General features: G+C 41.4%; 1 protein-coding gene across 13 annotated transcripts in view; it reads left to right on the forward strand.

Annotated features, from left to right (window-relative positions):
- Nucleotides 1-99: 99 nt before the first annotated feature.
- Nucleotides 100-17,884, forward strand: part of PATJ (PATJ, crumbs cell polarity complex component) — a 142,289-nt gene continuing 124,504 nt past the window's right edge. For 7 of the 13 annotated variants that reach the window (XM_004936852.5, XM_025153272.3, XM_025153270.3 and 4 more), the window contains exons 1-9: nt 2,160-2,236; nt 6,606-6,688; nt 7,810-7,865; nt 7,949-8,115; nt 9,748-9,939; nt 11,290-11,429; nt 13,162-13,360; nt 15,009-15,137; nt 16,664-16,876. In XM_004936852.5, the coding sequence (XP_004936909.2) occupies nt 7,844-7,865; nt 7,949-8,115; nt 9,748-9,939; nt 11,290-11,429; nt 13,162-13,360; nt 15,009-15,137; nt 16,664-16,876 (1,062 nt within the window). In that variant the 5' untranslated portion in view covers nt 2,160-2,236; nt 6,606-6,688; nt 7,810-7,843. Of the gene's footprint in view, nt 291-515; nt 2,237-5,397; nt 5,436-6,605; nt 6,741-7,809; nt 7,866-7,948; nt 8,116-9,747; nt 9,940-11,289; nt 11,430-13,161; nt 13,361-15,008; nt 15,138-16,663; nt 16,877-17,884 lie in introns of those variants that run through there. The other 6 variants (XM_046944710.1, XM_046944709.1, XM_025153269.3 and 3 more) reach the window with 6 other exon arrangements.

Genomic DNA, 17,884 nt, shown 5'->3' on the forward strand with positions numbered 1-17,884 from the left:
CATCAAGCGCCTGGCGGCGCCCTCCTGCCCTCACTCAATATGGTGGACCCACGGAGCGCTGCCTGAGGAGGAGACTGAGGGCGAGAGCGGCGCGGGGGCGGTGTCTGGAGGAAAGGCTGGAGCAGGGAGGTGAGCGCCGCCCTCCTCTCCTAAATACCGAAGTAGTGACTACAAACAACCGGGCCTCCCCGTCTCCTGCAGCGCTGGGGCTCGTGAGTATCCCGTGCGTTGTCCTCAGTGCTCTGAGCTCTTCTGGAAGAATTTAAGGAGCGATTTTCAGCGCTTATGAGGTATAGCAGGTGTCCTGTGCCTGCTGTGTGCTGCCAAGGCAGTCCCCTGCAGGAAGTAGTTTGAAATTGTTCTTTTATCTTCACATAAAACTGGTTCTATGCTTCTAAAAGTGTGCTTATATTTTTTTTTAGTACCTGGAGCAGGCAAGCTTTGTCCTCAGTGTGTGCTTTTTGTGAGGTATTTTGTGGTGATTTCTAACCTTTCCCTTTTCTCACTTTTTTTAGGGTCAGTCCCTATTTTTCTAGCATTTTCGAGAATTCCAGTTTTCAGCTGTGAGCTGCAGGGGACCCCGGGCTGTTTGCATGGGGTGAAAGGACACTGAGTGGCAGATGTGCCTAATTCAGGCAGCGCTGCTGTCAGTGGGTTTCCTTCTGCACCAGAAGCATTTCCTGAACAACATATAGGGACCCAGAGACTGAAAACAATCATTAGAAGAATAGAGAAGACTTATTAAGGTTGGAAAAGACCTCTAAGATCTCCAGCCCACCCCTACCATGTGCACTCACTGCCCATGTCCCTCAGTGCCACCTCCCCATGGATCAGGAACATCTCCAGGGACAGTGACCCCAGCAGTCCCTGAGCAGCCCATTGCATTGCAGTGCATTGCCACTCCCTTCTGAGAGTTTTCTGAAGCCCTTCTGAAAGTCTTTTGTTTTCATGGATGGTTATTTTCCTGAATGAATGCTGACTTACCCATAAATCCCCTCCTATGATCTGTTACAGTTCCAGGCATTCAAGGAATTGGTAAAAGTGTGGACTTAAAAATATATGGATGTCTGACGAAAGATCTCACTGATGTGAAATAGTGCTAACAGCTTCTGGGAGATTTGTGCGTGCTAAATTTGCAGTGCAGAGTTCAGCAGATAAACTATGCAAATGAAAATTGATATTCCCTTCAGCAATTGGGAAAGAAAGGCCACGGACAGAGCGCGCTCTGCAATGAACTCAGCCCTCCAGACCGAGACTGGGGTGCTCCGATGGGAAAAGTGCTGTGCTTCTGTGTCTGCATTGTAACTCGAGGATGGATAAATACACGGCTCCCTGCTCATCACTGTCAGGAACGTTGTCACTTCTCACGAGCGCTGCGTTAATTAAAGTTGAGAGTGAGGGCTGGGAAGTCAGGCAGCGAGAAGCTGCATTTGTTTTAAAGGGAGGGTGGAATGGTGTGTTCTTAGTGTGTTGTATGCTTTACTGCAACTGCTATCTATTGAATGGAAAAGAAATGGGGGGCGGAGGGAGCATTAAGAAGTATGTTGCTAGTTAGGTGTTGAAATTCACTACAGCAGGTTTGGAAGTGCTTACCCAGTGCAACTGGCAGGGCTGTGTGAGAGCTACACGTGAGCTACGGAGACTGGGCAGCAGAATAAAAAGGGTTTACGTGAGGTTTCATTTTAGATTTTCAGTGTGTGAGTATATATATGAGACCAGGCATCCACGATCCGGAGGCGCTCCGTAGGAAAAGCATTACAGCTGCTTAACTCCATCCTGGCCCCACGCTGCCCCAGGCTTTTCCCATCTCAATCAGCGATAGGGTCCGTGCTGCAGAGCACGAGCGCAGCTCGTGTTATCCGTGCAGGATTTAGGGGCTCGGACCGCCTGAGTCTATGTTCAGACGTTGCTTTACTGCGCCCAAGTACACATATCGCTTCTCTACAGCTTCCACGTTGTGCTCTCGGCTGACCTCCCGGCCGCGGCACTATTAAAGCGGCTGAGGGCAGCGGGGCCGCTCCCGCCCGTCCCATGGCTGCAGCCCGGCCGCGTGCCGCCCCCGCCCGCGGCCCGGCCGTCCCCCGGGAGGCGGCTCTCCCGCCGCGCCGCCCCGGCTTCCTGCGCCGCAGGTGAGGCGCGTTGGCTTCCCGCTTCCGCCCAGGTGAGAGCCGGCGGCCATCGCTCCACTCCGACCGCCTCCTCCTCCTCTTCCTCCTTCTCCTCTTCCCGGCCGCAGGTACCGAGCGGCCGCCGGCCCCGCGCCCACCGCCGCGGTGCGGCCCTTCCCTCAGCAGCGTCCCGAGGGGCGGCGGGCGGCCCCCTCCTCCCGCTGCCCTCCCCCGGCTCGCGGTGCTGCGGGCGGAGGGGTGGGCCCGGCTCGGGGCGGCTCCCGCCGGTGTGAGCCTGATGGGACCACCCGCTGCCCTCGGCGCCCGGTGCGGGTTTGGTGTGGGGCTGGGGACGGCAGACGGAGATCGTGCTGCCGCCACGATGCCCCTTTGGGGGTTCCGGCTCCGTCACTCAGCGGGGTGCGGACAGCTTCCATCGCTTGGGGAAATGATAGCCTAAAGTTGCACCGGAGCAGGTTCCGGTTGGATGTTAGGAGACATTTCTTCTCCCAGAAAGAGTGGCCAAGCACCGGGATGGGCTGCCCGGGGAGCGGCGGGTCACCGTGCCTGGGGGTGTTCCATAGGCGCGGGGATGTGGCACTGAGGGATGTGGGCATGGGGGGGTGGGCTGGGAGTGGGGACCTTAGAGGTCTTTTCCAACCTCGGTACATTTGTGATGCCTTTCATCAGTGCCTTTCAATTCAGAGGTTTAAAAGACAATTTTTAAATTTCTGCTTATGTGGGGATTGATTAATGGCAAAGCTGTTCTTCGCATTCCTGTCAAATTTTTGAGGCTTAGAAATGGAGTATGGCTCCAGGTTTAACAGTTCTCCTCCGCAACAGAGTGGTTTATCAGCTGAGTGCGCTGTCATCACCAGAACTGGAGGACTCAGTGTCCTGTTCCACTCAAATTAGCTGCTGTTTAGATCCCAGAAGCAAATTTTCCACGAGTTTTGCTAGAACGGGTTTCATAGCATGTTCACTGCTGCACTGAGTGGCCTCAGTGTGAGCTCAGCCTCCTATCAGACATCAGAGGCTCTGTGGCAGTGCTCCCCTCCGGGCCGGAGCCCGCAGGAATTCAGGTTCTGCCTGTGGGAAGCTGGCATGCCTTGGACATGAGTAAGGCTGCTCTGGAGGCTGCTAATCACAGGTACACAGGATTCTTTTGCTTTCCTCATCCTGTAGTCACTGAGGGCTTCTAACACCAGGACAGTTTCCCCACAAAGGCGGTTTATTGATACTTGACGATATTTAGCTTTGGCCTCTTTTTCCCTGGAGACCTTTGGTGTGTTTTCATTGATGTATTTGCAGCACCGTTCACTTGTTTCTTTCTTACAAGAGCCTGAAGCAGCCCACATACACTGTAGCGATTTTATAAAGACTGTAACATGCCGCACCACAGCAGTTCTTGGTGGTTTCATCTGCAAGGTGTGTACTTGCTAAGTTTGGTTGGATTTAATTTTTCTGTGTGTTCCAAGGTGGAAAACCAAGCAGAACAGCAAAATGTGCTACAGCATTGTTTATTGTTTTGGGTTGTTTTTTTTTTCAATCAGTATAAAGCTGCTTGTAAGCTATATTATTTTTAATGCCACAGGTTACAGGTGGTGCTGCAGTATGAACATGTTAAGATGAAGTTCACACTAAGAAATGCTGTTTTCTCTTGCTTTTACATTTGTTTAGATTGAAATTTTCCAAGTTAGAGATGTTCCCAGGGCTGATGAAGAAGACCCGTGCGCACATCAGTCATTCTGGGTAACAGGTCTAGGAAAAATTACAGCTGCACCAGTGCAGAAAGGTGACTTTGGATCGGGCTGTACCCGTGGCTGTTCCCTGCTCAGATGGCCCTGTTAGGAGCCTTTGAAAAATAGCAGCAGTTAGCACTTGTGTTGTGAGGACTTGCTGTGTTCAGTGGCCCAGAAGGTTACAGTGACACTGAGTGGGGAGAGCCATGGAGAGGCAGGATTTCCCCAGTGAGTGCAGCTCTTGGAAGGATGCAGGTTGTTGGGGGTGAAGCAATTGTAGTTGTTCGGTGAGAGGGGGGAAATGGGCAGAAGCATCTCTGTTGGCTAAACCATGCCCTCCTTCAGCTCCCAGCAGAAAGCCCCTTGGTTTTGTCTCCCAGCAGCCCTTCATAGAGCAAGTGCTTGTCAAGGCCACTGCCAGAGGTGTCGTGTTGCTCTGAGCCCGGGATGTGCCGGGCTGAGTGCCCCATGGCAGCTCTGGGGGGTGATGGCAGGGGAAGACTTAAACCTTTCAGCTCTTCTGATGACCTCTGCTGGCACCAGCATGGGGGAATTCCTTTTTTCTTAGTTTGCTTTTGAAGGAGATCCAAGTCTTGGGATTTCATACAAAACCTTACGAAACTTTCCCGCTCCCTATGATGCGTTGAGTTCAGCTCTCAAAAGTGAAGACAGTAAAAACCCAGATGCATGCTGTGCTGAAGAGTGAGGTTTTTTTCTGGTGTTACAAAACACTAAGCTTTCTGAAATTCATGATTTTCGCAATGATTTTACAATTACAATGGGACTTGTGACATGAATTTTGAACTTTGAGGTTTGCAGCTTTGTCTACCAATAAGATAAATAAGTGGCTGTAGAAATCTGAGAATGGAGTCGAGGAAGTTGAACGCAGAGTGGACGAACTATATGGAACAGGACAAACCCTGGCTTTTTGGTTTACTTCAAGATTATCATCTATGAATGGACCTCTTAATTTGTCAATAATCTGTTGGCACCCTGCTCAGACCTAAGCATTGGTATTTGGAAATTGATTAATGATTATCTATTTGGGTCCTCAAACATAAACAGGGCTATCGTGGATGGAGTCGCATGCTTCTCTGGAGCCCAGGCACCAGTTTTAGGGACTTGTTCTCAATTACACATTCCTTGAAAACTTGGAATTAGCTTGTATTCTCAGGGATCCCTTCGCACCAGAAGGAGCTGTCTACCTTAAAATAAAACACACTTTATTCCCCGCACTCCTTTTATGAAAGAAAGGAGAACAAAGAAACACTGAGAGTGGTTTTAACATATTGCTCAAAAAAAAAAAAAAATCATTGAAAAGCTGTCTGGAGGCCAGCTTTAATCACGAGGAATCCCAAAGTGCTGTGTAAACTTGAACTTTCCTGCTAACTGTACCTGAGGTCCACTTCAGCATCTGTTGGAATGGAGTGGTCCGCAGTGGCTCTCAGCAGTGCTTTGGGGCAGCTCAAGCATGAAGCTGATGCTTTCTTTAATGTATTTCTTTTTAATTTTATTTTATATTTTCCTTTTTTCACCTCTTTCTCCAGGGGACTCCTGCATGTTAGATGGAGCCTAGATATCCTACGTACGTTTTTCTGCTCTAATTTTTCTTTCTTGAATCTGCACCCGTTGTCATAATTGCTATTGTTACACCCGCTGTAATGGAAAAAAGATTAATCTTCGAGACTGTCAGCGCGGCTCTTTGAGGCTGCCTTTGAATGACGCAGGCTATTTCTCATGGTACAGTTTGCCAGCGCAGCTGAGCTGCTGCAATCGCTAGCTGCTGCTGCAAGGTGTGGTCCTGTTCCCAGCCCCATCCCATGTGCTGTTGTTTGAGCACCAGGTGGGCAGGAGGCTCAGCCCCACCAAAATGTGGGGGGCTTATGTTGTGTGTTTAACACCCTACTCCAGTTCACTGTGGGATCGGGTGAATGAGTGCCAGCCCAGATGGGACAGGGAGGAGGACAAAATGCATGAAAGAAACTTTGGCTTCTTGGCTTCAGCTATTAGATGGGTACATTGTTGTCAAGTTGTCATTATTTCCTGCCATACTGCATTTCTTTTCTGGGTTTAATCTTCACCCTGCTACTGGCATTAAGGTGTTTCAAGTCACTTTTCCTCATAGGAGTTCTTCTGTATCTCACTGTTGTTGGTTTGCTTTGTTGTTTTACTGCTAATGTGAGGTGGGAAAACGGGGAAGTTATATTGAGAATAAAGGGGAAAAAACCCTTCATGTGCCAGTTCTTTAAGATTCACACAGTATTTTTAGCTAAGGAGGTGAAGTTTTGTCTTTCTGGTTTAGATAAGGACTCAGGAGTATATAAGGAAATGGTATTTTCATCTGTACTTCAGAATCAGATCTCAGCACAGAACGAAGGGCTGCTGCTGTGCTATTAGAAGGGTTTTATTTCAAATAGAAAAGGAAATAAAGCTGCAGAACTTACATAAGTTCAGATGCATTCCTGAAAGTCTTTCAGGAGTTATGTGCCTCCTCAACCCCTCTTATGAATTTGATTTGAAATGGCCTCCTAAATCTGTTAGTAGTCTTGCAAAGGGACTTGTTTTGCTTGGCCCTGGGTGGAAAACATGCAAATCCACCAAGTTCTGCAGGAATTCCTATAGAAGCCAAAATTGCTTAGATACAGCAAAGTGTACATAAATCTGAAACTGTGGTTTGTGACATACCACCTTTTTTTTTCTTTCTTTCTTTCTTTCTTTTTCATCTGCTTAATTAATATTCTTTCATGTATTGCAGTGTCCTCCTGGAACTCTGGACATTTTCATCTGGGGCGTGGATAGCATCAGAGGAAGAGCTGAAAGGGTCATAGGCTCTGCAGGGTGAGCAATACACATACAACCATACTTGCTGTTGGACTGCAAGATTAACAAAGTAAATGTAGAGCTTTTTTTTTTATAGATTTTTCCCCCAAGTAATTCCAAATGTATATTATTCTGAAGTTGCACTGTTACATACAGGGCATAGTTGAAATTATGTAAATTGTGCCATTAAATGGTTGACTTCTTTCAGAAGAGCTTGTACTAAGTGAAGAAATCTTGTTTCTTGTGTTTTTGATATAACTACTTTGATAGTTTTCAAAATGACAGGCTCCACATCAACATAATAACTTGCAAGTGAAAGTACAAATTTATCATCACTGCTAGTTGCAAGTCTGCTGTTTTTGTTCTGCCATCTAGGCCTCAGCCTTGGCTGGAGACCTGTTCTCTTTCGCATTGCAGAGGGGCTGGGAAAGGATACTCTGTTCCTTCAAAGCTTGTCTCATACGTAGGAAAGAGAAAGGCAAGCACGTGCAGGAGAAGGACATAGTTTTCTCTCACCTATTTGGCACCAACGCTGTCATTAAAAGATGTTGGACTAGGAATTGAGTTAGCCAATTTGAGGCCTTAATGCTGTACTGTCTTGTGAGTAGAGGGAACCTCATCATTTTATAGGAACTTCTTGAGGAATTGTTTTATATTTCAAGGTTTCACCTGTATTGCCACATGGCAGGGCTGAGCTGCTGTGAGAACATTGTCTGCAAATAATTAAAACAAGTGGAAGTACCTATTAAATAATACGAAGATTTAGACTGTGTGTGTATTTGAAAAGGTCACAGTTTTAATATTCTCATTCCAAATAATTTGGTTGAACGTAGCTGCTTCAATTTCTTTGACCAGTTTGTTGCTGTTTTTGTTTTATAACATGTATTATTCCACATTTTTGAAAGAGTTGTTCATCTTCCTTTTCCAGTGTAAAAGAAGCAGCACACAGAACAAAGAGAAATTGTTGAGTGTGCTGGGCTGCTCTGCTACTGACTGCAGTGAAAAGCTAACAGTAGTGTTTTTCAATTAATTTTGTTATAGCTAACTTAATATTTTATTACTGCATTTATTGACATTCTACCTTAAAGCATTCTACTCAAAGATACCGTTTATTTGTTTGTTGTTTTTATCTCATCCAGATTATTCTGAGTAATTCCAAAAATACCCTCCAACATGCCTGAAAACCCTGCTGCAGGTATGTAGCCTGAAAGTGAGTACTCTGTTAAAGTGGTGAGAAACGATGCTCCATTTCTAACATATAACTACTTTGTGGTGCAGATAAACAGCAGGTGCTGCAGATCATTGACCGTCTGCAAGCAAAACTGCGTGAGAAAAGAGATGTCCAACATAACGAGAACCTGTCTGTTCTGCGTAACACGCTCAGGAGCCCTTTGTTTAACCAGATACTGACCCTCCAGCAATCTATCAAGCAGCTGAAAGATCAAGTGAGTGTAGAATTACAATTGTTGGTGTGATTATAACTATACTGAACTTGGAACAGAACAGTCTGTGTAGGCATGTATTAATGAGGACAGTCATTAATAAGCTGTAACTTGGTGCTACTGAATGTTGGCCTTTTTCTTGTCAAGCTGGTATCTACCGAGTCACTACTGAAATGAGAAGTGATCTTACAATGCTCTAGTCATGGGGCGACATGCTTTGATAGGGATGTAGAAGAGTGAGACATTGAGAACCACGTCAGTCTGAGAATCTGCAAAAGACATCAGCTCTAATACTTTGAGTTCTGAACACAGATGGAACTGAGATTCTTTGTTTTTCTCAGAAACTAAATACTGTTTATCAGCTGACCAGCAGCACCTTGTCTTCTTAAAAGACACTATCAGTTAACTGCTGCTGACTTGTACAAGAATGGTTAACATACTTTGGGAAAAAAAATGTAGAAAATCACCCTGAAGGTGTGCCAAGCTCTGATGCAGACATATCCAAGTTAGCTTTAAAGTCAGTTAGGTATGACAGTGGAATTGACTTGCATGGACTGGTTTGTAATGCCAGTAGATGCTTAGATCTTGTGGACAAGGATGTTGATGACACTTCCACCATGCAGTTTGCCAAGTCAGGCATGGAAGCTTAAACATCAGGGACTAACTTGGCATAATCTATGCAACAGTAATCCCTGGTTTTGTTGTTACTGAACCTGTCCAGCTGCAGATATGGAGGGGTAGGTCTCAGGAGAATGATGCCACTATGCTGTCATTGCTAAATATATTGCCAGTATTGCTGCCTGGATAGCATATATTAGCTCTACCATTCATACTTGTCTTCTTCCCTTGTTTGCATTGTTGGAGCATCTGCTCCCATCTTCCAATCTTGAGTGCACGTCTGCAAGCTGTTAAAAGTGAGCAAAAATCCAAATCTAGGATCATGCATCATAATTGTGGCATAATGGATTTTGTATCCAGAATGCTCAGGCTTAACATGTCTAGAAAATTAGGTTTTCTTTAAATTTTTCTTAAGCTTGTCCCCTCTGAGAACTTTCATTCAGGAGGGGATTTCTTTGTTTGTTTGCTTTGTTGCACTGGAAGTGTTTCTGCTTTTCTTTGTTATCTACCAGGACTGGAAATTGCTGCCAATTCTAGCATTGGTAGCATGTTCAGTTGTAGTTAGTGTGTGCCCTAGGTGCTCTCTGTGTAGACTAGGCATTTGCATGGTTAAGTGACTCCTCAAATTTTGGATTCTTCTATGAAAACTGTCTGAATTTCTGTGACAGTTCCACCAGTGTTTGAGTGCCTCTTTAAATATTTGGTGCAGAGGCATCGGGAGAAATGAGGAGGATGTTCACAAGCAGTGAAGAAGAATGGTAGAACTGACAAAAATGTGTGGAGTAGAAACACAGCTGAATCATTCAGGGAACATTCCTTTCTGTAAAACAGTTTAAAGTTGGTATGCTAGCTTGATTATAGCTTACACGTTAACATTACCTAAATTATACAGGTGAGTGCATATGAGAATATGGATATATAAAGGTGATTCTTTGTCAGTCTTCACTGAAAATTATATATGTTGAAATCTGTGTTCATTTTTAATTGTTTTACTACATCTCTGTTCATTTTTAACAGCTCAATTACATGCCACCTGACCGGTCAGTAGATTTTGATTTTACTAAGAGAGGACTACTGGTGTTTGCTGACAAATCAGTTACTGCTGGAAATGTGTGTAAACAGAGCAGTTTACCAGAACCCAGAGCATCGACCTTCATTCCAAACCTGGGAGTTAATGAATTTAATGCAATCATCCAACAGATGGCAAAGGTAAGGCTCTCAGGTTCAGTCAACCAACCATTAACATCAGACTTTTTCTCGCGCAAGTTTGGAGTACTTGATCAAGCATACTGTTTTGTTGTACATCTTGGAGTGTGATGCACCCTAAGCCAGTAACAGAAGTACCAAGGACCTTTTTTCTTTTTTTTTCCCCTGTGAAAGATCATGTCAACAATGGAAAGTATTTTCTTTGCCATTTTTTTATTTTCTACCAAGCACACCGATGTAGAAATGAAGTTTCAATTGCCAGAAAACTTTTTTTTTTTTGGTATTTGATGACACTTAATTGAAAATGGATGTTTTCTGCAGAAACTTGTTTTGATGGAAAGATTTTTTATCAAGTACATTTTGAATTGGAAATGTACCAGCTTTGTTGATATATGAACAGTGCAAATGATTAAAAGAGCTGGCATGTAATATTTTATTTAACTCTTCATTTAATATGTCTCAACTTTGCCAGACAGATGCTGATTTCATTAACATGATGTAGCATGTACCAGATGCTTATGGAAGTTGTACAGGTGCAGACATCTACCCATGTGCAATTGGCATTTATACCATGAGTGCATTGTTCTGTGTTACTTTGGGCCATTAATTTAATTGGTTAGTCGTGCCTTTCTATATTAAGTAACTGTTGCTAATTGACTACCTTAATGTAGCTGTAATATTTTCAGCATAACTCTTCTTGTTAGCGTGTCATTAACTCATCTGATAAAAGATTTAACAGTAAAGACTGCACGTTATTTTGGATAAAACAGCTGTGATAGAAGTGCTTTCTCTAAGTAACGCTTCCCAGTAAACAACCCCAGAAATAATATATTTGAACTGAGAAGCGGGCAGTTGCAAAAGCAAAGGTTGTTTTTGTTTTTGTTTTTATTTGCATTACATGTGAAGTTGCAGGAATGGGAAGGAAATTAATTTCTTTATTTAAAAGCTGCAATCTTTTGAACGTGTACCTAAAAATCGGCATTAAAAGCTAAGGCAGCCAAAAGACAAGTAATGTAGTTTAACGATGCAGTATTTCCAGAAACCCCAAATATATTGCTATAGACAGCACTTTGTTCATAGTTTTCATCCAGTTTGGAATTCATCTCATAATGTGAATGAAGTGTGAAAGCAGCTCTTAAATTCCCTGAGGTTTCAGAATCTCAGAGTGCTCGCATATCCAATACTCTCTTATATTAAAAATAATAAATGGAGGAGCTTTTATAGGAATAACATATTTAGTATTTTGCCTTTGTTTAGTCTTAGGAGAGGAATAATTCTCCTGGTGCATAAATTTTGAACTAGCTCATTCTATTGCATTAAAAATTAGTTAATCAATTTCTTCTATTTTACTAGGGGAGACAAATAGAATCCATAAAGATTGAAAAGCCTTCTGTCGGAGGTCTTGGATTCAGTGTTGTTACCCTTAAAAATCACAACTCGGGAGAAGTTGGTATCTTTGTCAAAGAAGTTCAGCCAGGAAGTGTAGCTGACAGGTGAGATCTTCGTAATTGTAATGGAAAAATTGCAGCAATTCTGTGAAAAGAGAATGCCTGATTTTTTGTGTGTTGGTGGCTGTCAGGCTAATGTGTTTGTTTGGATTATCTGGTGGGATACTTTGGTGGTGGTATCTCGAGTTCTGGCTTTTCAGCTAAACAGACTCATGTTTTGAGGATCAGATTTTCAGATGAGTTTCAAATATCCATGCCGTTCACAAATGGAATTTCCAGAAAATATGACTCACTTAAGAGAATCTTGAGTACTGATTGAAAAACAAAGGCAGCTCAGAAAAAGAGTACAAGGAGAACAAAAACTAGTCTCTGGATTTTTATTCACTGCATTACTGAAAGATTTTTTTCCCCCTTGTTTCTTTATTTATGTGCCTATGACAATGCTCTATTTATAGTTGGGTTTACTCTGTGTTTCCTGTGTAAATTAAGATCCAGTCCTTCCAGCAGATCCCTGCACAGATGTCATCATAGAATCGAGGCTTCAGGCAGTTTTTCCTGTATTATCTGTGAGTTCTCACCCGAAAACAAAAGACGGAGCAATCCTTGAAAAACAAAATGTGATTGTAAAACCACGAGAGTTGGCATGAGACAAATGCAGTGCTTGGAATTATGTTTAAAGAAAATGTGTCTAGATTACAAGTCATTGGTGTCACTTTTTAAATAACACATGTCAGGAAGTGCCAACACAGGATGACAAAAAGAGTGGGGAGAGGTTGGAATGATAATGGCTATGGGCCCACAGAGAACACACCAGAGAACGCTTACAAGAAAAGCATATTAGGCTCTTTCAAAGTGGAGACAGATGGACTGATCTGGATGTCAAAGGAGGGTGAATATCTCACTTTAGGATTTGATGACCTGCTGCTCACTTTCTTTGATGAGAGAGTCTAAAATATGGCGACTGCCTGAAGAAAGGCATTTCAGGAAAACATCTTAAATGTAGCATGATAAAAATGAACTTTAAATTGCATTAGTTAAGATGTACAGCTATATTGTTTTGGAGGTTTCAGAAATCTCCCCAGCATGTTTCACTTTTTGGTTCTGAGATGAGATATCCTGGAGCCTTTTTTGGATTCCTACGGAGCTTTGAAGGCAGTGTCTGTCTATGTAACAGTCTGGTCTCGTGCTCAGAATGAATATTTAACAAAGCAGATAAGTGATGGTTTCTCTCTTGTCACAAATCTAAATTCATCACTCGGATGAATTAACTGTGAGATTTATGTTATCTTAAGGTATAATATAAATTGAACTGTCTACTGCCTGAAGAAAGTTTGATGTCTGAGTTTTGATAATATAATTTTTGAGTAAAATAGAAATATACAGCTTGATCAGCTTTAGGATCAGATGATGATATAAAACAATATCATAGCCTGAGTTGTGGACACTTAGATATAATGTCATGTGATGCTAAAAGTAATGAAGAATAGTTCCTAGTTTGCTGTGTAATTGAAACTTTTTTTTCTGTCCTCTATTTCTGTCCTTCATCAAGAAAGAGTGAGGGGATTTCATTGAATTTTAAATAGTCAAAGGAAAAAACTGAATAAACTTGCATACTGTGATAAAGTTAGGGCAAACTTTGGCCGGGCAGTTCAGTACAATGTGTATTGCATGTAATTTGTAAGTTGAAGTCAGTCTAATGAGTAGATTTTTTTTATGTAAACTTTGCATGGGAAGTCACTATGCTGCATTTTGAGATTTCTTTTAATGTTTTGTTAAGGGATCAAAGACTAAGGGAAAATGACCACATACTGGCCATTAATTGCACCCCATTGGATCAGAACATTTCTCATCAGCACGCTATTGCGCTCCTCCAGCAATCCACAGGATCTTTACATCTGGTTGTTGCTAGGGAGCCAGTTCAAGGAAACAGCAGAACTTCGCCTGTCTCACTGAGTGATACAAATCCACCTGAGACTGTAAGTTGTTGTAATACAGTCAAAATCAGATTTTGAACTATGCTGGATACTTTTTTTGTAGTTTTAAGTGTTTGTGTCAGCTAGCTTTACATACAGGGTTTTGGGTTTTTTTTAGTCATGTTTTATCTGTAGTGACATTTGATTTAGACTGATCATGCAATAAGTATACCACTTCCATTGCAAAGCTGCATGAAGTTGTTATAAAATAGGTCCTGGGTTTTTATGTGCTAGTAGAAGTTTTAGTAAATCAACATATTCCTAGCAGCAGGGTCTGTTCAGCATAGTCTGGATAAAGTGTTTTATAAGTATACCCAGCTGAAAAATACTTGCACTCAGCAATTAAAGATGCTCTGATTACATCTTAAAAGACTGTAAACATAACCTATTGCGAGCACTGCTTGAAATACCAAAACCAATGTAAACTTAAATTGCTCAAAACCAAATGCCTTGCCTTTGTGGGTTTCTTTTTTTTTAAAATCTGTTAAAGAACCTATCTTTTTTTTTTTTTAATCTTCTTTTTTAATCTACAGATTTCATTCATTGTGAACCCTTTTGTTTTCTTTAACAAGGAGTGATTGTCACTCAGATATAATAAGCTAAGTCTGAGCTTGCATCTGTGTTCAAGCCATATGGTCCAGGTGGCTTCATTGAATTTGGTTGAACTGCACACCTAAATCCAGGGTTTGCAATATTGGAATCTTAATTTATTATGCTAGCAGGTTTTGATGAAAATCTGGTTAAGAGCAGTGTTTTTCCTTATTCTCAGTAATTATTTCCCTTATGATTATTACAGAGGTAGTGAAATCTGAAGGTTTTAGTGGATAATCAATATTGTTTATTGCACTGAAAATTTTAAAGAATTAAACTTTAACTGCTTTTTCATTGAAAGATCTGCACTGAACAGACTAACAGAATAAAATACAAATATATATCTCTACAGGGGGTCTTTAAACTCCTTTTATGATATTTAACTGGCTTTGGCAAAGATTTTCAGTATGCTAATAAATCCTTTATTCACAGAAGACTTAAATCTGCCTACTTTGCTCCATTTTGGTTTCTATGAGATATTTATCTGACAGAAACATTGCCTGCGTTTGGGTTACTTAACAGCTTTGTTATTTTCAGATTGTCTTGTAGAACATAAGGTCATCGTACAGCGTAGCATAGAAACATGCTTCCAATTCAGCATGGCAGGATTTATACTGCACTATTAATTCAGCATGTACTGGTGTTGTTTACAGTGTGTAAGTGACATAACAGAAAGAAGAATTTGGGCAATGCTATGTGAAAACTAGGCCAGTTCAAGCTTCTGGACTGTTTTTCTGTTTGCAATGTTCTTGATTTCTGAAAAACTAGAAGGATGGTTTTCATTTTGGCAAGAAAATCCTAGAATTACTTTTTCTTAGTCAAGCTTTTTCCTAGTATCCTGTTATGAAAGTAAAGGACGAAATGTATGTTCAATAAGAGATGAGAAATCCCACTGCATATTTATAAGGAAATGAAGCTAATGGAAGAAAAATCCAAGACATCTCCAGTATGTGGCAAAGAGAGAAGAGGTGCTTTGATTCTTGTTGTTTCTGGTACAGGTGAAAGTGAGAAACATTAAAGATGGGCTGAAATTAAAGTCTTCTCTTTTTATTAATTGCAGATTCGTTGGGGCCACGTTGAAAACGTTGAGCTGATTAACGATGGCTCGGGATTAGGCTTTGGAATTGTAGGAGGAAAGCTGAGTGGTGTAGTTGTAAGAACCATTGTTCCAGGAGGATTAGCAGATCGGGTAATTTGTTATATTATGTCACTTCTTATTTGATTGCAAAGTATAATTAACTGCTTTTGACAGTCTTAAAATAAACTAGTGTACTTAAACAAAAGGAAGCTGATAGCATCAAAGTCTGAATGCCAACATATACTTTATAAATAAATATGTTGAAGATATGACTGAAGAAAAAGTCAGCACCTGATACAAATTAAGTTGTTTCTCAGATGTGCTTTGGCTTATACAACATTGTTGAACATGCAAAAATGCTAAGAAGTTGTCTAACCTTCTTATAGTTTCGGTACTTCTGATACTTTCTGTAGGACTTTCTGAAGTTTCTGGTATCTTTTAAAGTTGTATAAGTTTGATTTGCAACTTTTGATTGCCAGTCTTTAAAGATCCAGCACTGAGTGTTGCTACATATCAGGAGTAGAGCACATGCAATATCTGGATTTTTAATGTGAATTTGGTCATGAAAAGTTGTTGCATTGAGAATTGGTGCCCATGCAGTCAAGACCCAGTAATGTATAAAAGAATGTATGTTCTATTAAATTACTTCCTGTAGTATAGGATGGAAACAAAAACTGGAGATTCAGGGAGCTTTAATGGAAAGTGCTGGCTCTTACTTGACTACCTTCCTCTAAACCTGTCATGGATATACGAGTATTTTTTAATTATTGTGTAACACCTGTTTTGCTGTAAGGAATAAAGTGTCTTGGCTACAAATGAAGCATGTAAGTTAAGAACTCACCACATCATTCTCAGCTGAATGAGACATCATTAAGAACACGTGAAATAATGAGTGCATATATATGTTAAAATTGGATGGATTTGTAAATGAGTTTGAGTTAGTCCTGGAAATAACTCCACTATGATTGCTGTATAAATCAGTGCACCTAAGATGGTAGGGCTGTGCTGATCAATACCAGCTGAGCATTTGGTGCTATGAATGCTTGCTTATACTAGGAGTGATGATGTAGGCCATGAATTATAATTATCATGTAAAAAATGGTTTGTGTGTGTGCAGAGCCCTGTTACCTTCAGTGGAGTTGCTTGCTCGAGTTGGAGGTAGCCACGTGAAAAAAAGAATTGTAAAGTTAATATAGAAGCATTATTAGGAAGTTTAAATTCTAATCCCTGTTCTATGCAGTTTATTCCATGAAGTTTCAGTACATAACAGCCTATAAGATTATATATTTTGGGGTTGGAACTGTATGGTCTTTGAGATCCCTTCCAATCCAAGCCATTTTATGATTCCAAAATGTTTTTCCCCTTTTTTTCCTAAGTAAGAAAAGTAACCATTTCCTTAGGAACAGTGGTATTCAACCTCTGTATATCTTAGTTTTGAAAAGGCTGACTTACCACGGTTTACTACTCTGGGAAAAGCAGCACTGAATATTTTGAAAACTTCCTTGAATTACTTTATATGTTACAATGATGGTCAGTTTTATTGTATTCTCTTGTGTTGGCTGTCATGAAAATTCCCATATGCAGTTCCAGTTTTTACATCCTGAAAAAATTTTTTGCAATGTTGTTTATGTTTGAAGGATGGGAGGCTCCAAACTGGAGATCACATCTTACAGATTGGAGGGACCAACGTACAGGGAATGACCAGCGAACAAGTTGCCCAAGTGCTGAGAAACTGTGGGAATTCAGTTAGGATGATAGTTGCGAGAAACCCAAAGTGTGAAATTGCAGAGAGTCCCCCAGCTCCTGAGAGCTGGCCAGTAAGTGCACTACCTTCATTTCAAAATGGAAATGTAAGTATCTGATGTCTGCTTATGATGTTTTTAAGTATGTTTGTGGCTTGGGACCAGAAAGGAGGGGAACAGAGAGCATTTTTGACACCTAAAACACTTCTCCTGAGTTTCCAGTTATTGTATTTATATATTTAAGTGATCATTACTTTAGCTCCATCTTCTGTAATTTTCCCCTTTTTCATGTTATTAATGCCCCTAATCTTGGGATCAAAATGACCGGCTGTACAGAATTTATTTCAAAGTGGCTGACTTAATTATCGAGACCATGAATATTATCAATAAATGGTACTTCTAGTTCTCCTTTTTCACGAATTACATTTTTGCTAATCAATCATTTGTAAGGGGATTTAAAACCTCAGTGTGAATTTCCCTAGTCTGAAAGCCAGAGTGCCATGGCCAAACCAGAATTATTCAGCACTATCATCTTTTTATGAAACATAAGTGTGATGTTTTCATAGTCTACACTACTGTCTGTGATAGGAAATATATCTAAAATTTTTGAAACTTGTTTTAGCAAATCTTAACATGGTCATATCAAAGTCTCTTGTTTTTGAAGTCATTCTTTTCAGTTTTGAGTAATTAAAATCAACAAATGCTACACTAAGTGTACAGTAGGTCTTGAAACATAAACAAAGCTGTGCTTGTGCACCATCTGCTACTCCTGTGCTGCTTAGATTTAGGTGTAGAATCTCAGTAGCCTTCTCTCCCTTATCTAGTTTTCTGAATATGAGTGAAGTGAGTGAGTTTTTTAAAGCTCCATCTTTAAAGGTCAGACTAGCAGTCGTGTTGTTAGAAATTCACCTTCTTGCTTACTGGGCAGTCGCTGCAAAGCCAGACATCAGCTGTGGGGAGAAGTGTGTACCTTGCATCTCTTTGGTAGGCTACTGTGGCTGCAGCTGTCAGTGAAGTAGTTGGGTCCCCTCAAGCTCCTTTTATTAGAAGCGTAGTAGGAATTTGGAGTGGCAGAGAGATGAAATGGATAGTCTACATACCTTGAGGCTGGAGTCT

Source organism: Gallus gallus, chromosome 8 (assembly GCF_016699485.2).
Source record: "Gallus gallus isolate bGalGal1 chromosome 8, bGalGal1.mat.broiler.GRCg7b, whole genome shotgun sequence".
NCBI lineage: Eukaryota > Metazoa > Chordata > Aves > Galliformes > Phasianidae > Gallus > Gallus gallus.